The sequence below is a fragment of the Anser cygnoides genome, chromosome 8 (assembly GCF_040182565.1).
Source record: "Anser cygnoides isolate HZ-2024a breed goose chromosome 8, Taihu_goose_T2T_genome, whole genome shotgun sequence".
Taxonomy (NCBI): Eukaryota; Metazoa; Chordata; class Aves; order Anseriformes; family Anatidae; genus Anser; species Anser cygnoides.
Genome location: NC_089880.1, coordinates 16,666,628 through 16,688,616, shown reverse-complemented (window position 1 = coordinate 16,688,616; position 21,989 = coordinate 16,666,628). Strand labels below are relative to the sequence as shown.

General features: G+C 41.7%; 1 protein-coding gene across 6 annotated transcripts in view; it reads left to right on the top strand.

Moving 5' to 3' along the window:
* RNF2 (ring finger protein 2) overlaps positions 1-21,989 on the top strand; it is a 24,590-nt gene extending 2,601 nt beyond the window's left edge. For 3 of the 6 annotated variants that reach the window (XM_013177919.3, XM_048059245.2, XM_048059242.2), the window contains exons 2-7: positions 14,537-14,625; positions 14,982-15,142; positions 16,141-16,356; positions 17,092-17,364; positions 18,498-18,669; positions 19,630-21,989. In XM_013177919.3, the coding sequence (XP_013033373.1) occupies positions 14,539-14,625; positions 14,982-15,142; positions 16,141-16,356; positions 17,092-17,364; positions 18,498-18,669; positions 19,630-19,731 (1,011 nt within the window). In that variant the 5' untranslated portion in view covers positions 14,537-14,538 and the 3' untranslated portion in view covers positions 19,732-21,989. Of the gene's footprint in view, positions 1-1,580; positions 1,662-10,044; positions 12,675-14,536; positions 14,626-14,981; positions 15,143-16,140; positions 16,357-17,091; positions 17,365-18,497; positions 18,670-19,629 lie in introns of those variants that run through there. The other 3 variants (XM_013177921.3, XM_048059243.2, XM_048059244.2) reach the window with 3 other exon arrangements.

Sequence of the window (21,989 nt, the reverse complement as noted above, 5' to 3'; positions counted from 1 at the left end):
CTTCCTTTAAATTTTCTCTTTATCTTGCTGAATAATAAGAACACGAAGCAAAAAATGTTGTGGGGAAAAGGGAGCCTCAACAATGAGGCATGAGCCTGCAACGGTTCAGTTGTCTTTTTCTTAAAAGCAGTGCTGGATCTGTTCTTAGTGAAGCACCAATTTAAAGGACATGCATGAAGAAAATATCAGAGTAATACTTAAATACCCTATAATTATTTTTACTGACGGGAACAGCAGTTTGGTAATGATGCAAACAGAGAGGAAGGAGATTGGAGAAGGGATGTTGCTGAGCCTAAACTGGGTTCTGTTTGTTGGTGAAAATAACTGGCCTCTGAAGCTGACCTTAAATTCTTAATTTTCTGAGGAATGAGCAGAGTTCAGTATTATGGAGCTGTTTGGACTTGTTGCAGTGGAGAAGTATTTTAGGAATTATCCCTGTCTGCCTTCCCCCCCTTCTGGATCATGGAATTGGCTTGCAAACAGCTGGGAGCTAGCAGCAGTGTTCTGCTAACTAATTAAAAACCTAATCCATTCTTTACTCTTCACCTCTCAGGGATAAAATTAAACTATTTGGGATGGTTACTGGCTTTAAACTGTGTAAGTATTGCTCCTGTCATACTATTCGTAAAATACAGAGTTTTATTTGAGAGAGATGCAAGTTGTTGTTAGCTGTCACCCAGCTTTAGAGGAAAGCTGCACGCTCACCTAGCAGCTTTGTTTCTGTATATTTATTGGAGGTGTTAAGTCAGTCATGTGTACGATTCCTGGAGTCTTTCCTTTTGTCTCTCTAATTTTGTGTTTATTTTCAGTTCATTAATAGCCAGGTAGAGGAAGCCATCTTTTGTTCTTACTAATAAAATGAGATCACTGTTATTTGTGATCTGGTGAGACCACAAGCGGATGAGAACTTTTTGTGGCTAGTGAATATATCCCTGGAAAAATTAGAAAAACAAGCATCTTTCTTGACCTGATATTCTCAAAACTTCTCCCACAATCTATACACGTTGGAAAACTGCTGCTTGCTGCCCTTTATATTGGTAAATGTGGTGGATAGTAGGTATGTTGCATGCAGAAGAGGAGGATAACAAAGTGGCTGGCTTGGTGTGAGCCCAGTGGCTCGGGGAGAGCAGCACACCTGACTGAGGTGTGCTCACCTGTTGGCTTGGGGCTGCACGATGTTTCTTCAAGAAGCAGCTTGGATGCTGTGGCACTGTAACCAAAGCAGACTGGTAATCCAAGAAGCGGGTGTGCAGGCTTTTGTGTTTGCTGCTGACGAAGTTTAAAAACCAAACCACAGTGGCTGCCCAGTGGATATGGGAGCAGATCTGTGCTGGCTTCTAAAGCACCGCAGTTTGGGGTGGTGCGGCAGCTCCCTGCATGAGCCCAGCCTCGACACCCTGCTGGCGACGGAGCTGCTCCCCCTCGACCCCGAGGGGCGTCCGAAGTCTGGGGCAGCTGCAGTGGGAGGGAGCGGGAGGTAGAGCCCCCGGGGTCCTCTAAGAAATGTAGCCTGGAGGTAATAGATGGGCCCTGTACTCCTGGTTGTTAACGCCATTTAAAGGTTCCCCTCGTGTCTGCAGGTTTTGATGTTGACAGCGCCTGATGCCACCGCAGCTGTCAGGAAGGAACCTGGAAGCTCTGGCAGGAGTGTTTTCCTCTGGGTGAGCACAGCGCTGCGCTAAATCTGCGCGGTCTGGAGGGTGCAGTTCAGTCACTGTCGCCAGCTAAACTGGGATCACCTATTGGGCAGAAAACCGCTGAGTGTGTGTGTTTTTTTTTTTTTTCCTGGTGTGGCTGTAGCTATAGAAGGGTTTTCTTTCAGCATACTCATCAGTCAAGGACTGCGTATCGCTGTGCTTCCAACTGTTAAAAAAAATAAATAAAAAAATAGTGTTCTAGAGACCTTATCATTGCTGCTGAGCTTATGGAGGTGGAAAGCTTTGTTTGAATTGTGGTGTAAGTATGTTCGTAGGATTTCTTTTAAAATGTACAGCAAGCTAAAAGGCTAATGACAGTGCTATTGAAATCATCAAACTTAATCTTTAGTGAATGGGGTGGTCAATTCTCATCTTCTTCAGCTGTTATTTTGGGGAGTTAGCAAGAAATTGGTTAGCCTCAAAAAATGTGCCAGCAGTGCTGTGTGGCTTAGAAGGCACTGCAAAAAGGAAAGCGCTGGTTCTGAAGCATAATTCTGTGGCTAGGGGGTGCGCTCCACGATAGCAGGGTGTGGTGTTTTCACGCAGTCACATGCATGTAAAGCTTGTCTTTTACTGCGGACTGTGAGTTATACGACACTATAACCATAAATCATAATACACGTTCTTATCACTGCTTTGGTGTGAAAGTAATGGAGTGCTTTTATTGCAAAGATTTACTCTATCCGTAGTTCTGCTCGTACATCATGCTTATTTATTTGGTAAAGCTAGGTGATGCACTTAGTCAAGGGGAGGAAAAAAGTCTGATCCTAAGGCAGTGTGCATCATTCCTGTCTGTATGTGTTTAGTTTCTGTGACAGATTCAACTTCTCCAGGGTTTGAAAGTTCACTTTTGTTTTCCTTCAATCCTTTATCCTTCCTGTTCTGATCTGATACAGCACTGAAATTAATTCTAGGCAGGGAAAGATTCGCTTGGCCTTTCTCCTTTACAGCTGGCTGTTAATTGTGAAGGCTCTTAGAGATAAATCAACCCTAGAATAAGAACTTCATTTTTGAAGCTCATGTGGGCAGCCATAGGCACTATGTACAGTAGCATGCTTGATAATGTGAGAAACTGCATAAAAGTTAACGAATAACAGAGAAAGTGGTAACTCTACTCTCCCTCCCAGAGTTCTATGTAGTAGTGTTACTTCACAGGGCTAAATTGGTCGTGGCTATTTTTCTTTTATATCAATTGTTGGCAAAGGTCTTTGGTACATACAATGTTTTTGATGTCAAGTTCTTGTCTGATTTATTGGCCCACATCAGCAGTGAACAGGTACCGTTCCTGTAACAGCTTCGTTTTCACTCCCAGCAGAATTGTAGTACTCACTTTGGACAGGATACAGATGGTGTGTGGAGGGTAAGTACCGGTTTGTTTTAGTTGTAACGATTAAAATAATCGTACTACCTGCTGCATTAGAACAGTGGGCAATGTTGGTTTTGGTGGTTTTTTTCTTTCTCCTGTTTGTATGAAAATTGAAAAGTTTTTTTACTTAATCCCTCTAATATTTAAAACAAAACCAGCAAACAAAAACCCACAGCCTTTTAGTTTAGAATAGCCCGGTTTTGAAATGTGATGTATCTGAGCATTTGTAGGTATGGCAACCAGGGGAAGATGGGTGTCCCTGTGAGTTCTGGACTACGTGGAGGCAACTAATGTGGTGCAGAGAGACTTCTCTGGAAGTGGGGTGGTGATTGTGTGTGCTGCAGTGTTTGTATCTCAGAGAAGTTCAGGAGGGTGTGAAGCAGAACTGAGTAACATTAACAATAAGGATTTCGGCTATGACCAATAAAGCAGTGATCTGGGAGGCAGCAGAAATGGCCACTGATGCCCTTGGCAGGGAATATAGAAGCCATTAGAATAAATTGGAATTTGAGTGTCGTCTATGGACGTTACTCTCATATAGCTATGCGGTGCCTATACTTTATTTTACTCTACTGCTGGAAACACACAGAAACATCAGCTGAAAACCATATGCTTCCGTCATACCCAAAAGTGTGTGGCTGTTCTTAAGACTGCGATAAAGCAGCCTTGAGAATGACCAAAACACTAACTTGTTACTTTTTTTTTTTTTTTTGACACTCCTGGCATCTAATGTAGGAGGATTGTCTCTCATTTTTGGTCACTTCTACCAGCGTTAGGTTCACCAGATTATTCCCTAGGTGTAAATGTGTGCAGCAGATGGTTTGTATGAGGTCATAGCACAAATGTTTCCTAAGGCCAGGATGAGCAGCTTGACGGCCAGATTGGAAATGCTGCTAAACTCCGTGGATCAATCCACTTCAGAGCCAGTAAATTGTGAATGGCAATTAACTGGAAGGTTCCGTGTCTTAAGGCACCAGGCAAATCACTTCCTTCTGTAGGAGAATAAATACAGTGAAGAAGCTGTGAAAGATCACATGCGAGCAAGCTACTGGATTTCAGAAATTTCCCGTACTCAGGCAGATGTCATCTGACAGGGAGCCTGCTGCAGGTTTCGTAGGGACAGTATTGGGTGTTTAGGGATTTTAAGGAGGGATTTTTTTTAATGTTAAAGAGAAATGCTTACTGACTTTATGGGGCAGGTTATGGGAGAACGGAGGCTTGGGACTAGTTATCCAGAAAAGTAAAAAATCAGAACTAGTGTGGCTGTGGGCAACAGTCATATTGGGAAAACTTCTGTAGTGCTGCTGAGCTGTGCCTGTGCCTCCGGTTTCTTTCTCTGCATTCTTTGGCTTTACCAGCTGCTTTGGTACATTTTTGAGTGTGGGGTCTTGAATGAATTATGCAGCTTTTTCTTTTTTTTTTTTTTTTTTCTCCTGGATAGCAGTGCTGTGCAGCAGAAATGAAGTGTCTGCTAGATTCTCTGCACAGACTGACAAACTTTTTTTTTCTTCAGTACAACCATCTAAAAATGTAGAGCTTCATAATGCTTTGGGAATGAACGTAGCTTCCCTAAACATGTTCAGTGCCATAAAACAACTTCTCATGTGGTCCAATCTCTTCCTAATTAAAACTTTGTTATTGAAAGTAATGGGATAAGAGGAAAAAGTATGAATCTTTCTAGGGTGACCTTTCAAGTAAATTCCAATGAACTTTGCATTTTGAGAAATCCAGGTTCAGTTTTAAGTGGCAATTGAGAGATCTGAGAAAATGTCTTAAAGATCATGTGCTTTCTTTCAAGCAAACTGTAGAAATGTATACTTCAAACTTCTTAGGAAATGTATTGTGTCCCCACTGTGTTATAAATAAAAGGAGAATATGATATATTTTCCATACAGAACAGGCTGGTTTTGTATTTTGAATGTAGAATTCAGCAAAACCTTGAGTGTGGGGAACATCTGACACTCGTGTATGTACAATTCATTTTATTATAATAGTAACTTCTTCATTGTATCAGCTGATTGCTATCTAACATCAATGGGAGCTGGATGTACCCATCTGAAAGTAAAATTTGGTATTTATTTTATTTATATTTTTTTCTCGGTTATGGTGGGGCATGATTGATGCAATTGATGAAAACACTTGAATGTTAATCTTTTAATTTACTTCTGTAAATAAATTAAGAAAATAGGATGGCAAGGAACCAGATGCAAGCATTGTTAAAATGGGATTGTCAGGATGGTTGTCACATTGTTTGTGTTTATTTCTCAGCGTGTATCATGTTATCCTTCAAGTGTAACTGAAACTGGAATGATTTAAAGTAACGAAAGGGTAGGCTGCCTTCCAGTTGTTTCATCACACCTAGCATTGGCTTGGATGTGTACCGAGTCAGATTGCTTGCATTAATATACGTGATTATTGATGGTAATGCGTGGCCTCCGGGTAGTCCCAGCCATTTTTCATTTTAATACATTTCTATTCACATTTAGCTTCTGTTTAGTTTTTGTTTAGCTCAAAAAAAAGGAGTGCGGAGGTTTCCAGATTTGTTCCTGAAGAGTGACTTGCAGAACCCCTTAAAAATGAATTAGGGAAAGAGAGTGACACCAAGGAGAGCATTTAACTATGTGAGTGCCTGGAGGCTGGTAGCTTTCCTAAGGTGCAGGTTTTATCATCTGCCTTTGAGCACTTTAACTGTGGTCTTTGTGCTGTCCTTCAGTTGTCTGGGGTGGGGTGTAGGGGCAGCAGTGGGATGCGCAGTGGAGGTGGTGAGGTTTTGTTCTGGGCTGACACCATCTTGGCTCCTGCAGTAAGGTTTGAAGGGAGGTGGAAGAGCAGAGGTGCTGGGCAGGGCTGTAGTGATGCAAGTGGCTTTAACACAAGTGGCTGAAGTCCGGTTCAGGATCCAAGGATGATGGTCTGACAAAAATCTGATTGCTTTCTTATTTCCCAGCAGTGCTGTTGCCCATTGCATTACTGGTGTGCTGCTTTCACCCCTTTCATGGAGCATATAAAAATGAGCTGTAGCTTCTGTTTTCCCTTGCTTTTTTCTAATCCAGCGTTTCTGCCCCCCAAGTAGAGTGCAAAGATGTGCTTGTTTGCAAGCTGGTGCATCTTAAGGGTGGAAAGCATGGTGTAAGTACTTGTTATTTGTTATCAGATCTGACTTCTGGAGCATGTAATTACTATTTGAAGTTTCAGCTTCGTAGTTAGTATTAATTTGGCATCTTTAATAGCATTTTAATTGGCTCTGTGCTTTGCAGATGATAGAATTCTAGTTAATGTCTACAAAAGTATTTTTTTTAAACAGTGGCTTTGTGTAAGTGTTGCTAACCACTCGTTTTTAAATGTCTTAGGCATTTTCAAAGGAGCTCACTTACAGGACTGTAGAGTATTAACTGATAAAGGGTCTGGTAATAATTCTGAAATTAGCCTGTGAATAATATTTTTAGGTGTTCTCTGATAGTAGCTAAAATATTCACTTGATAACATTCATTTTGTAATCTGTACGTGTCGTTTTTAATTTTTTTTCAAATTCTGATCCTCATGAATTTGCAGATTGACTACTGATCCATCACCATTTACAGCTCTGTTCTAACAGTTACAGATTTAAATTCTGGCAGATACCATCAGCTCTCAAGGAGAGGGCTGCTTTTGCCAAAAAACAAGGTGTTTTTGCATGCTGTTGTCCAGATTAAATGTATGTACAGGGGAGAGAAACTATTCTTGGAAAATATTTGTGTGGTGGTTTAGGGCTTATTCTTCATGTCAGACAAAAATATCTCAATATAAATTTTACTGCTGATTTATTCTCCAGGGTCTCAGGAAGCATTTAAGGAAAGTGTTCTTTTGCTTAAAATTGCAGTTTTGTCATGTTTGCAGAGGAAATGCCAGTGTTTAGAAGACTCGGTGGTTATTTTTTATAACATATCAGCATCTGAAGGCTCAGTGCCCACGTTGCTGTTTTTATAAGAAGTGTAACCCCTCGGTTTGAGCTGTGTGGAGGCAGTGTAGTCCCAGAAAAGCCTTCTGATACTGCTTGGTTTCCTTGTGGAAGGGATGTGAGGCAGGATGGGGCAGGAGAGGCCCCTGCTGCGGCTTCCTCCGCTCTCGGAGGGCTGTGCGTGACTGGCGGCACCTGCCATCCGCTTCTCCTGGCCGTGGCACTTTCTGTACAAAAAATTACATGTGAATTTCTCTGGTAGTGAGATGTATAAATGGAAGCATGTGGGTTGGAAGGGACCTCCAGAGGCCATCTAGGACAGCCTCCTGCTGAAAGCAGGGCCAGTTAGGTCAGATCATTCAGAATCACGTCCAGTTGAGTGATCCAGGCAACCCCAGCTGTACGTACAGATGGGGGACGAGAGGCAGGAGAGCAGCCCTACAGAAAGGGATCTGGGGGTTCTGGTCGATGCCAAGCTGATCATGAGCCAGCAGCGGGCCCTGGCAGCCAAAGGGCCAACCGTGCCCTGGAGGGCCTCAGGCACGGCCCTGCCGTCTGGCTGGGGGAGGGCTGCTCTGCTCTGCTCTGCCTGGGGCGGCCTCACCTCGAGCACTGGGTGCAGCTTTGGGCACCACAACATAAAAAGGACATAGAGCTATTAGCGTCCAAAGGGGGGCTATGAAGATGGTGAAGGGTCTAGAGGGGAAGACGTGTGAGGAGCGGCTGAGGTGCTTTGGTTTGTTCAGCCCAGAGCAGAGCAGGCTGAGGGCAGGCCTCATGGCGGCCTGCAGCTCCCTCATGAGGGGAGCGGGGGGGCTGATCGTGTCAAGAGAAGATGAGTGCGCGTAGCTGCTGTAATATTGAATGCAGTTTGCAACTAGAAAGAAGTTGCAGTCTTCCCAGTAAGGGAGGTTGTGACACTGAAGCTTGGTATTGAGAGGACAAGGACTGATAGCTGAATGAACTAAACGTGCTTCAGTAAGACATTCCTCTCTTAAGCTTACCCCCTTTGGAGATCAGCACAGAATTATAGCGAATGCAGTATAAACATTAGGAGAAACACTTGCAGGAGTGGTGACAGTGTGAATAAACAAGCAGAAGAGGAAGAGGGGGCACAGATGAATGCAGTGACATACTTGTTCAGGATCATCAAGCAGTTAATTTCAGAGCTGGGAACAAAATGACCTCCAGGCCAGAGCCTGATTTGGCTGTCTCCTAGGGATTTTGAGATCGAGGGGGGGGGGGGGGGGGGGAGGCACTTCAGAAAAGAATGAACACTTATATACCTCAAATCTTACTTAAAATCAGATTTTTGTTGTGTGCTTTTTTTTTTTTTTTGAAAATATATACTGGATTGTACTCAAGGACTAGTTGTCGTTGTCCTAGATTACAGCTGAGTGTAAAGCAACCTGAGCTGACAGTGAACTCTAGAGAAGACTAATTCTGTGAAATAGTGTGTCTTTCCAGAAATATATATATATGTATTTCAAATCAAGCTCCTAGCCAGGAAGTAAAAACAAACAAAAAAAAAAGAAAGAAAGAAAGAAAAAGACTGCCTTAATTGATTAAATGAATATAAACAAATGAACTTCTTGCATAGAATATTTTGTCCAAACAGGCAATTTGTCTCTAATACTAGTTACAGTATCAGAAAGAGTAAAATGTAAAATTCTAAATCCATTAAGCTTGTAAAGTAACTGGACTATGATATATCTTTATTTAAATATATATATATATATAGTCCTTGTTTAAAAAAAAAATAAAATCAGAAGAGTTGAAAATGCTGTTGAACTTGGCGTGCTGAAAAGTTGTCTGAGTCTCTTACTTTTTAAGTCTAAATATTTAACTTCTGATGTTTGGAACAGAAATTAGTGGATTTTTTAACATGTTTAATACTACTATGTGTATATTTATTTAAAAGAGCCTGGTGTATTTTCTTTTCTTTTTTTTTTTCCCTCTCAAAAGTGTTTGCTGATGGAAGTTTTGGAAATGAATGCGCAGGTTTGTGTAAAGTAGCAGCCAGCACCGCTATGGCCACACCTGAGACAGCTCTGTGGGTTGTGGCTCCAGCTGCTTGGTACTATTCCACCCCTTCTCACACCTCGAGGTGTGCTGGCGCGACCACATGCGCAGTTGCTTTCCAACCTCTGCCTGGACTAAAATAGGCACTGGTACATGTTTCAGGGAAGGTTCAGCCCTGGAGGGAATCTCTGAATGTCATCCTGTAGCAAGTGCCTCAGTCCTTGCTTCAAGCAGGACCAGTGCCAAGGTTAGTTCCGAGCTGCAGCCAATGTATTCTTAAATTCTCACAAATGAGAAACGTTGTCAGTTTGAGAAATAAGGGCAAGGACTTGCTGGTGAGCCCTTTGGCTCCCTTGTGGCCAGAACAGCATGTCTGGTGGCAGCTCTGGGGTGTCTGAAATGCACGTTTTGCCAGTTGGATTTGGTTGTGCTGGGCAGTTTCAGGAATGGGATACCTGAATGTCTGACCTACTGTGACTCATGACCATGTTTGAGCAAATAATTAAGTGTATTTCAGCCTAGGAGCTTGTACAGTGTGTGTGGCAAGCAAGGATGTTGCTCTACTGGAGTTATTTCTGAGTGCGTTGTAATGACTTTCTGGCACAAATTGTCTGGTCAGTAAGCAGGCAGGAGATGAGTGAGTGGCTTTTCGTACGGGTTTTTCATGTTGTGGTGGATTTTTTGTTCTTTTTGCTATAACTCTCTGCCTGGTTTTCAGCACTGCAGGAACAAGACTTGTTGTGTTTTTAAGCCCCAGCCATTTGTCTTCAAATTAGTTGTGGAAAATAGTCTGCAAATGGATGAGCGCAAAGAACAAGATTGCATAAGCCCCCTTTTCCAAGGACGTCAGGCTTAAATAGCCAGTCTTTCGGATGAAATGATGCAGTGCTTTTTGCTGGCACCGGCAGGCTCATCTTCTGGCTCTGGTAAGGAAGCCATTCAACTTGGAGGTTGACCCTGGTTGTAGAAAATCGACAGAAACTTTTTGAAACAGACTAAGAATAGCACAGGTGGGTTTTGTTTTGTTTTTAATGCTATGGCAACGTGGGGAATGGAGAAACCCTTTGGGTACAAATGAATTAAAATGTATATATATTCTGTAATGTTCATCAATCTCCCTGACTTATCTTCCAGTTTTCTTCTGTAAAAGACATGAAGCAACTAGGCAAATTTTATGATGGAATGGAATAATATTTACTAGATCTTAACTCGTTTTCTTTTTTTTCAAATGCTGTTAGGAACAGGAGGGTGACAGGAAATCAAACCCAAGGAGATTCGTAGCGTTTGTGGTTCTCATGTTTTTCTCATGTCTTTTGGTTCTTTTGGGTGTCTCCAGCTTTGATAGTGGCAGGTGTGCATACTCCAGCTCCGTAATTGCAAAATTTGTGCCTTGGAGTTTTCCTGTGCCTGTAGAGTGAGTCAGTCTGAAAGATTGCAGGTGTCCTTGTAATCCTGTGTTTTCTTTGAGTGGCTGGCAACAGCAGCCCTCTGGCTACAGCATAAATCACACAACTGGCACTCATTAGTGGAAGTGAGAAAGGTGTTTGATCTGCCTGCACGGGCTGGGCTTCTCCCCTTTGTAGCGCCCATTGTCATGGGACTGGTTGCTTTCCTCTTGTAGCCAGAGGGAGTAGAAAAGTCACAAAGGTAAAAAATGGTAAAAAGTATAAAGTCATGGTGTGTTAGAATTTTTTTCAAAAACTAATGATGAAAAAAAGGCTCACAGGGGGTTTCTGTCTGCACTTTGTTCCCAGCGCCCGACCTCCAAAGATCCCATCTTCCTTGCTGATAAAGTGGAAAAGATCTGAAATACTGAATAGCTGAAAACTGAAGTAGATATTATTATGATGAAATCTGCTTAATATTTTGAGTTGGAAAAATGAGCACAAGAGCATTGTTCTGTAAGACAATTAAAAAAAAAATGCTGAAAGGGATGCAGGTGGATAGTGAACTTTGTCAGCAAAGATCTGACTGATCTTAACAGGTTGAGATTTCAGTGAAATAAATGTCCAGACTGATGAATAAATATGAGTTTTATATTTATTCTGTATCTTTTCTCCCCTTGCCAGCAGCAGTTAATAGAAAGTCTGTTGTTCCTTCTCTCTAGAAACTTTCCGCTTTGTTTTTCACTCTCTACAAAGTGTCAACACAAAAGCAAACTTTCTTTGGCTCGCCAAAGCTGTTTTTCTTGGCTTTGTAGCTTTAGGAAGGATCCTGACTGGTGCAGACCAGACCAGTTGATTTCTTTTAGTTTTGTCGCTGCATCAAATCCCCATGGAGATGGGCTGCCTTAAAAGAAGGCCAAACTGAGGAGCAATCTCTGCGCTGCTGCTGAGGCTGTGAACGTCTTGGCGCCGTCAGAACAGCCAGAAGGAGCCTTTCTGTGGGACTCACCTCCGTGCCAGGCGAGGAGAGCCGGAGATAGTCAGTCTGCAGCCAGCCGCTCAGCTGCACAGCCAGCACAAGAGCCACAAGAGCAGCGAAGTGCAGGGCAGCCGTGCCTTGTCGTGAGCCTTGTCTGTCAAAATGTGCTGTGTCTGTCAAAAAAAAAAAAAAAAAGTGCTGTCAAAATGACTACTGGCACAGTGCTCGCTTGGTTAAAGCAGATGTCAGTATAGCTGTCCGACTGCTTGCTGCCGATCCCAACGGCAAGGGGCTGGTGCAGGCTCCTCTGCTTGGTTATAATGCTTGACTTGAGAGTCAGCTAATGGAGAGGTTTTTCCTACCTCCCTCCCCAAGGTGAGGAGAGGAGATGAGTCAGCAGTGAGCATAACCAGGGGGCCATCACTTTAGAGATGATTTGGAGGCTGCTACTTAATGGCTATTACATGGTCAGTGCAATTTTAGGTCAGAATGTGGACTTTGATCCTTGACATTGGTGCCAGCTGTTGATACTGCTGTGTTAGATTTTAGATTGCATTACATTTCTTCTCATAGCTGGTGTCCAACAGTGTTATCAGGAAAAGAAGTTAAACCTCATTCGCATGCATTTTTCAGGCCCAGTACATATCTGGAAATGGTTATAAAAAGTATGGAAGCAGGAAAATGCTCAGTAAGCTCCTCTGTTCATCATCAAACAGATGGAAAAACTCCATATAGTGTGATGTGATTGTTGATTGATTTTGCTTTCCAGCCTGTTTGAATTGACCACGTTTCCACTGTTCCTCTGATTTCGACTTTTTATGTAGCAGTGACAGCGGAGGTGTTTGCTGGTGACCAAGAGGAGTGTGTGGCTCTCTCCCACTTTCAGCTAGCTTTAAGGCCAGTGGTTTTCCTCTTTAAGTCTGAAAGTGCTATCACTGGAGACCTTAGGGTGAGAATTAAGCACTCTCCATCTCAAATTAGAAGCTTTTAAAAGAAAGCTAATCAATTATTTATCGTGACACTTGTACCATGTCTTCTGCAGTGTAGCCTCAGGCATGTTGCAGTGCTGCAATACAAGTGATGATGTTAATATACTTGTTCTTCGGGCGGAGGGTTTTGCTGACGGTCTGGCACCAGAACAGCTGCCGTTGTGTTAGCAAGCGTGAGCATGCACATTTAGGCAAGATGGTACCTGCACGTGATGATCTCTGCAGTGGGCCACTTCAATGAGCTTTTTACGGTGGTGGAGCTGCGTAACGTTGGAAGCAGGCCTTTCTGCTAAGTCCCAGTAAGTCCAAGATCTCTTACGTGTCTTAATCTGCTGCAGTCTGATCGTGTGCTTGAGCAGATTTTGGGAGGGGTGTGTGCTTAGCAGCTTCATGCATTTCAGTAGTTGAGATGATAGTTAATTAAATATCTCAGCTCCAAAAGCACTCAAGAGTGCTTAATTCAAGGCAAACACAGAATAATAATGTTGGATCTCTGTTAGAACAACTGACTGATAACAGCACACAACAGAAATCCTTGTCTGAAGGACCTGACTTCTTGTATACCTGGAATTACTCTAAATAATAGTGAAAATTAGGTCGCAGAGAAAAATTTCCTTTATTTTCTACTGGCACACTTTTCAACATTGCTTCCTTGTTGAGATGTGTTACTTAATACATAATTAAATTCGTATCTCAGAGTGTTTTAAGTAAAATGCCCAGACAGGATGGTGCAGTGCTTGGCAGACATGGAGCTGACAGTCTGCGGCGGGGTCATGGTGGCTTCTCCCTGCTAGCGTGGGGGCGAGGTACTTGCTGCTGCTCTCGTCCTTTTGATCCATGTGGAGCAACATGTCTCTTGTGACAAGTAAACTGAATTTTTAGGGCACAGTATATACATAGTAAAAACTGGAATTGGAAGTCTGTCATCCTTTTTTTTTTTTTAACACCTTCAGACCCATGTTACTTATTAGACATAATGATCATGTCTACATTTTATCAGACTTTTTTCTTTCTTTTTTTTTTTTTATAAGGTGGGAGATCTAATCTCTGGTCCTGAAGAAGAACAAATGCAATAATCTTCACTGCACTACTTTTCTTGCTCTCCCCCTAACAATTAATTAAAGCTTATAAAGTAACCTTGTTCTCTTGAGAGTTTGACTCTTTTCATGTAGAACTCGATGAATCTGGGACTAGATGTAACATACCTGGTGGATGCAAATAGAATCTGTATTTGGCTGCCAATTTGAAGGGTCTGGAAATACAAACAGATTTAAAATATATATATGCATACATACATATATATATATATATATATATATATATAAAAGGAAGAAATCATTTCTGCTTTCTCCACCTCATAGAAATGTCAGCTACTACAATCTTGCCTCTTCTATGGTTACTTTTTGTTTTTTCCAAATGTACAACACCATCCAGGATAAGCTTTCCTGATGTAAGTCAGGCATTTTTAGAGAGACAGGGATGACTGTCCCCTCTCCAACATGAAAATATTTTCTGTTTGGAAATATCATTTGCTGTCGGTTTAACCTGACTTCCTTTGGCATGAGTGCAATCAACATGTGTATTAGTTTTGCTTCATTTCTTAACAGTGATCCCAGAATTTGGGGGGAAACGTTCAGTTTTCTCTGAATTTGGCTGGGAAACCTTAGGGATGTGTATCCAAGAAGAAAAAGAGAGGCATTGTAGGGTGCTTCCAATGAACGTGTTCAGCTGTTTTTCCTGTGTGGTTGCATGATTTTGACCTTCCACTGGTTAGGAGCTAAACCTGTTTGACCCATACGCACGTGTGAGTGCGGGTCTCCGGAGAGCTGCAAATGCCATCCGCTGTGCAAAATGTTCACGTAGCCCAAACTTCATGGCCTTCAGGTCCGTGTCACTTTTGTTTAACGCCCTTAACTGATATTTGTGAAGTGTTCATGGCTGAGTGACTCCTTCGATTTTTCTGGAGTGGTGCAGTGCATGGGGTTATCTGTGTCCACCACCGAGCAGTCTCCTAGCAGGGTGCATTCCCGCTTGCACTGTGTTTCTGCTTTGTTGGCACTTGGGCAGAAGGGACCCTGGAAGAAAGTCTGCTTGGGGGAGGAAGAGCTGCCATTGGAGTCAGGTGTACCTGACCATGCAATGTATTCTTTTCTGTTCCCAGCCATGTCTCAAGCTGTGCAGACCAACGGAACGCAGCCCTTAAGCAAAACCTGGGAGCTCAGTTTGTACGAGTTGCAAAGAACGCCTCAGGTAATACATGCTGAAGAGCTGGCCTTCGTGGCAGGGCTTTTTCTTCATTTTAAACCCGTTACAACTTGATGTTTAAGATTTTCCTTTAAGAGTGCTAACTGCCTGTTTTAATTGACAGCATATTTTTTAAAACTCCACCCAAAACTCCTCCTCTCTCATAGTATTAGAAAACTATACTGATGTTTGATCTGTCTGTCTTTTTCATTCCTTTAGCAATAGGGGTGTGTGTGCTTGATGTGGCTGTGTATGTCTCTTGCTTCATCTATTTTTTTAATGTAAAAGAATAGTAAAACATGCAATCTCTGTGAGAAAGTCACTAAATTTCATTAAAGAACTTTTACTTTATTTTACATTAGGAAGCAATCACTGATGGCTTGGAGATAGTGGTGTCACCCAGGAGCCTGCACAGTGAACTGATGTGTCCCATTTGTTTGGATATGTTAAAAAACACCATGACGACAAAAGAGTGTTTGCATCGTTTCTGTGCTGACTGTATCATTACAGCCCTCAGGAGCGGGTATGAAAATGTCATTACAGGGAAAAGGGATTTCACTTCAGATGAAAATATGATCAAGAAAATCCAGTAAATCTTGGGTGTTGATGAGTAAGAGTTATGTGCCTGTGCACTGCACGTTTCTGAATGGGTAGCACACCTTTCGTGTTTCATTCCCTTGTGTTCAGCCACCTGTGGCAGACCAGATCAGGCCTTAAAAAACATTCAAGCTTAACTGAAACAACCTATGCTGAAGTACAAATCATTTCTCTTGTATACCTCAATTACAAGTTCATATTTTCTCAAAAAGCAATAGAATTCCGAAGTAATCAACAGCAGCTTAGCCAGTGATTTACATATCTATTTCTGTCTTCAGAGGGCACACTTAATTTGCTGTGCCTGTGGAAATTCTGATGAGTGGTTAGGAAAAATACTCTTGTCATTAGAGAGAAACAAGAAAACTGTCCTCAAGACAGTCCGCATTTCCATTATTGAGGCCTCTTCCTTTTACAGGGGAAAAAAGAAGCCATACAAACCTAATGCATTAGTTAAATGAGACCAAAATGGTAGGAAGGATAAGACCGTGTTTTAGTTTTCCCAGTAATTAGTGCTTGAACTTCAGAATGGGTTCCTCAACCTTTGTTTCATCCTCCTGTTACATCCTTTCAGAGTCCTCTGAAAGACCATGCCTTCGATATAACTTCCATGCAAAATGCATCTTTTCTAGGTGAGAATCCAGGCAGAGGGTTAAGGGAAGAAACAATTTGCAGCATAGAACTTTTGAATTCTTCAGTCTAAATACAGTTTGCTTAAACACACTCTAAGTAAACACACTTTAAAAATTGAAGCAAGCAGATGCGTGGTTTATTTTGTTTAAATATTTTGAATTACTTGATCTGTCAAAGGATAGAAGCCCTCTTCCAGATTTACTGTAAACACTGAGTCTAAGAAATGCAGCATTGGGGCGGACTTCTGTTATTGCCATAGACTTAGTATTGTTTTCTCTCTTTCCTCGTGTCTAGCAACAAAGAATGTCCCACTTGTCGTAAGAAGCTAGTGTCAAAACGATCACTGCGACCAGATCCCAATTTTGATGCTCTCATCAGTAAAATTTATCCAAGCCGTGATGAATATGAAGCTCATCAGGAGAGAGTGCTAGCAAGAATCAGCAAGCACAATAACCAGCAAGCTTTAAGTCACAGCATTGAGGAAGGATTAAAGATTCAGGCTATGAACAGGTACGCGATGGCGTAGTTTGTCCTCATGTCAGTCCATCTGCCTTAATGCTAGAAGTGCACCACCTGTCCTTGCTCCCTGTATAGCAAGAGATTCCTCTCTGCTTCTGGGAAGGCTGCTAAAATATCTTTTAACAGTTGTCTGTGAAGAGAAAACTTTGTATCACACCCTGTAACATCTGTGGCAGCTAGATGCTGTTTTATGAAATCACATATTGTGTCGTTAATAATAGACTGTAATGCAATAAATCCTGCACCAGTATTGCCATTACGTGTGAACAAATGCATGTAATGCCAGGATGAAAGTACTAGTTGCAGCTTACCTCCCAAGACTGGAATATGTGGTGTTTACACAGTCTTGGAATTGTGTGTGTGCATTTAAACGTGAGAACTAGCTGGGAAGGAGACCCCAGACGCTGTTGTAGTGAAGAGTGAAAACTGAGTGACATTAAAAACAATCTTAAAACATGCCTAAAATACGTTTGAGGGATAGGGAAAAATCCTAAGTCTTGTATATGGTTATCTTTATATAAGAATGATTTTTAAAATTTCTTTTTTAAACTTGGTCTCAGAAATGTTTAGTGCTTGTGCATGTATATACTTTGCGGTATGTTAGCCATGTCTAACTTCTGGCATGACTGAGATGGGGAGAGGGAGGAGCTGTGTGAGTAGGCTGGGCGTGTATATTGGGTGAGTTCCGAGTGTGGATTAGCTTCATTTCTACATACTTATCATCAGGTTACAGAGGGGCAAGAAGCAGCAGATTGAGAATGGCAGTGGAGCAGAAGATAATGGTGACAGTTCACACTGCAGCAATGCCTCAACACACAGCAATCAGGAAGCAGGGCCTAGTAATAAGAGGACCAAAACATCAGATGATTCTGGGCTAGAACTGGACAATAACAACACAACTGTGGCCATAGACCCTGTAATGGATGGTGCTAGTGAAATAGAATTAGTCTTCAGGCCTCATCCTACCCTCATGGAGAACGATGACAGCGCACAGACGAGGTAAATGTCTTCTGTTCCTTCTCGTGTACTCTGCTGTTATCTTCTGACGCTTTTGTTTTCTTGTCTATCGCTTTTTGGGACTTTTTAAAATTAATTTGCTTCGGCCGTACCACCTCCTTTTTGACTATGTGCACGTGGGGTTGATGGTACTGCTCAACTACTATCAAAATAGTGTTACAGTAGCCATCTGTTTTAAGCTTTTGATCAGAGGTAAAGGTGGTTTTAAGGGTTTCTAGCAATTCACAGTAGATATTGGGATAATAGTATAATATCACGATGGTATAATATTTACTTCTTATAAGATTATTTGGGAATAAACAAACTTTGCATAAGTGTCAGCAGTGTTTGGAACAGCTTCGTGTCAGCATGATTTGTAGGCTGGAAGCTTTACCTGACATTTTTTTTATAATCCAGTGTGAGCAGAGACTGCAAATTTTGGATCAGAGCAATGAGCAGTCTTGTGGAGTTTCCTCAGATCTCTTCCTGGCATTTTCTTCTGATGAGACATTTCTCTGTGGTGTCTAAAAATATAGTGTAAGATTCAGCCAGCTTTTCTTTTTGGTTTGGAGTTGCAAGGGAGTTTTGGGGGTTGTTCTGAAAGGCAAAGAGAAAGCAAAGCTTTTGGGAGAGGCCTCTGCAGCATTTGTGTCAGACTTCAATTCTTGCATAAAGAATTAAAGAGGAATTGATAACGAGGCAGTAAGGAAGAGTACCTTGTACAAGGGGCAGAGGTGCAGAGAGTGGTGTCGCTCTCACACCTTATGGATTCATGTCTGGGCACTTCAGACTGCATCTATGTGCAGATTTCAGCAGTTGTGAGCAGTTCTCAAAAACCCTTAGCAGCCTGTTAGTAGGCTTTTCATTTCAAGCAGATGACAGGACAGCACTGTTTTTGCCCTACAAAGAGCTCAAGGCCTGTGGGAGGAGTGTCAAAAAGATGTAAGGACTCTTTGGAACAATGTTATTTGGTAAGCTGCATGCATGTCTCGGGTGAAAGCAATTAGTACTCTTATTTGTGAACTCTCTTTAAAGGCCTTTTCACACTCTATGCTTAATGTTTGGGGGTGTTCCAGATGTCTTTTTCCCATACCGATAACAGGAGTGTCTGATTAACTTTGTGGTTGTTGGTGCAGATACATCAAGACCTCAGGCAATGCCACCGTTGATCACCTGTCCAAGTACCTAGCTGTGAGATTGGCTCTGGAAGAGCTTCGTAGCAAAGGAGAGTCAAACCAGATGAACCTTGACACGGCCAGTGAGAAGCAGTATACCATTTACATAGCTACTGCCAACGGGCAGTTCACTGTAAGTAGAAGTGATAAGAGTGATACCGAGCATCAGTACGTTTTTGATAAAGATTTGAGTAAAATCCACGCAGTTGGACTTTTCCTGAGTTGACGTAGGGATAAAATTCATAGCACCAGGTTGCTTATTCAGAAGCAGATAGTTTGCTTTGTAGGAAAGCGTATATCGCCAAAGCTTGGCATATACGTTATTTGGGAGAAATATGGTGTGGCCAGCAACTATTGACTTCTTCCAGGTGAGGACCTGAACTTTTATTTCACAGTTATAATTGAAGAGGGAAAACATCCTTTCATCTGAGAATCTTCTTTGAAGAGCAGATGGCACTTCCTAGAAGCAGGAAGTGTCTCTTGAAGGGTGGCATTTCTCCGCCTTAGCGTAATCTTATACTCCAGTATGAAAGAGCTGCTCTGAGCACAGTTAGGGAAGAATCCCTCCTCTCAGCTGCTGACTTCAGAGAATACAGATACAACAACAATCCACTTGCAGTATTGCCCTGAACTCTGAGCCTGGTCTTATACTTGGGCATTTGAATAAAGTCAGTCTTCTGGTTAAGAGATACACAGATGCTTCACAATAAGAATCTATTTTGAACAGCTTTCAAATGTGACTGCGGAGTGTCCCTTAGAAAAAAGTAGATGTTTCTGGTGTAAATACACACCTATTACTCTCTTTGTTTACAGACACAAGAAACCTGAAATTCACTTCATTTACAACTATATTCACTTTGTATATAAATTAGCAAAACGGTTTTCCTGCACTATTTTAGTGAGATAGTCAGGAGTCCAAAATAGCTTGCATTGCTGCTTTTTGACACCGAGTGTTTAGCCGTAACTTGTTCCACCTCACCAGTGACTTCTTTAAGTCAGTGCGCTGCTCTAATGTAAGCGGTTTTCTAGTGATACCGTACTACGTGTGCAAGCTATCAGGTCTTCTCTTTTCTGTTCTGGTGTTCTCTTCCAGGTTTTAAATGGGTCATTCTCCTTGGAACTGGTCAGTGAGAAGTACTGGAAAGTGAACAAACCCATGGAACTGTACTATGCACCAACAAAGGAACATAAATAAGCTGTGCTGGAAAACTGAGATGGGACTGTTTTTATAGCTGACTTCTTCAATATTAAGAGCAGGCACCACCATCATCTTCATGGACAATACATGCGATGCCTTCAGGCTCTCTCGGTATACTTATTAATATGATTAGACAGTATTCTTGGTTGTATTTAATTTAGACTTTTTTTCTCTAAGAGACTAAATGACCTTCTCCAGTGCATTCCAGTGTTTGACATGCTTTTTTGTTCCCGATGCATGATAACTGAATGAGTGTTCCAGTTTGGAATGTCTTAATTTTGTCCAGGTAAATCTGGATTTCTACTACATTTGACACAGTTATAGTAGCCTCTGTGAAGTATTGAGCATTGGATGGCTAAGTAAGTCTATTCAATAGTAACATATGCCAAGGAATGTGTTAAATGTTGTAATTTGCTAATGGTTATCCATATAAAAGATGGTAGAGAATTGATTTCTGATGGTCTTGCAGCTAGAGATGATCAGATTCCTGAGGAAAGACTTATTATTCAGACAATTTCTTGTGAGCAAATACAGCTATAGTGAGAAAACTGACACTTAAAACCTTGCTGTTTACTGGGCTTCAGTGCAAGGTGATTCGTGAGATTGATCTGCTTTCTAACACATAGTTCAAACAAAACCAGAAAAAAGCAAACCCAGAGCCCTTCCCTGTGTAGAACATCCCAGTCTTGATTCACGCTGCAGTTTCCCATCTGGCCCTCGTTGCAGTGATGATCCTGTCCTCACAAGCTTAATTAAATGAAATCTTCTGGAAGTTTTACAGCCCTACTCTGTTCCCTGTTATAACAGATTTTTATTGTGAATGTATCAGTCTTCTGTAAAGAACTGTCTTGAAAACTTCTGTTGAACATAAATCCTCTAAATTCCAGCACACTGACAAAATGCACCATCAAAATGCTTTTGCTTTATAGAATTCTTGCCACCCCAGCTGTGAGCTTATCTAGGCTTCAGTTTGAGTAGGGAGGACTTCAACCACAAGCTGCTCTAAGATTACTTTTTTTTTTTTTTTTTTTTTGCACCATAGCTTTAACAAATGTGGCATAGCACTTTGGAAGAAAATTTTAGTACTTGACAAAGTTTACCGTTTAGTGTCTTAAATTTAGGTTCAAGTTTTAAAACTTGGCAGTAGGCTGTTGCGTGAAGTCCAGTAGCTGCTGTTCATGTGCATGTTAAGCTCCTCTTCCCTGGCACTGGACCTTGCTGTCACTTCATGGGGGCTGCTGTACCTATTAGCATCCCGTCTGAGGGGAATGGTGTTACTGCGAGATTCCCGTTGCTCTAAGACTTGCTGATGAAGCCTTCATGTGCTTGCATCTGAAGCTAGAGGCAAAAGAGTTGCTGTAATAGGTGAGAAGCAATATACCTGAACCCATGTGGTATTGCTCCTTTGTCTTGTGTGTAGTTAGACTGAGCTTTTGGCATGTGGTACGTAAGTATCCAACTGCTCGGGGACTCTCTCAGGAAGGAACTACCCTTCCATTCCTTCTGTCTTTCAAGCTTAGCACTTGTAAATACGTGTCTGGTCTGACTGCTGTCATAGTTCAGCTTTATCCCGATGTGAAAACTACACAGGCTTCTTTGAATAATTATTTTCTCTGACTGGAAACACCTGTTTCTTTGTGACAATGAAACTGAAGTTTTCAGGCCCCAGATCACAGGGGGTTAGTTTTTAATTAAATACTTTACTCATTCCTTTCTGGTGAAGTGTTGCATTGTATAGACTATTAGTGCATGTCCACTGAATATAATCCGGGGGGCTGGGGGTGTTGTGATTATAAACACTTTAAAATTTATGGGGAAACGTCTAGTTTAGTTGCAGCATACCTGCCCATTGTGATAGCTAAGGTAATGTCCAGTCCCTTAAGCAAGAGAGGTGTTCGTGAAGCTGAGCAGTCTGTTTAGGAACCGTCTGTCACTTTGTCCCCAGTTCTTAAAAAAGTATGGGGGAATGTGAAGCTTTTATTTTTCATGTTCATGTTGTAGTGAATTTACTGAATATTTATGTTCTTTAAATATTATATATAATGTAGTTGTTTGATTAAACCATTGATTGCACTGTGACTCATTAGTGCTATAAACTATTTTATTTTCAAGATGACTTTACTATTCCATCTTTTTAAGCCATGTTACTTTAAGTACATGATGCGTGTTAGGTACGGGTAAGCTCTAGTATCCAACTACAATCACGCTGAAGTTCTTCTAATAAATTAACAATAAAAGCAAAAGTTATAAATGAA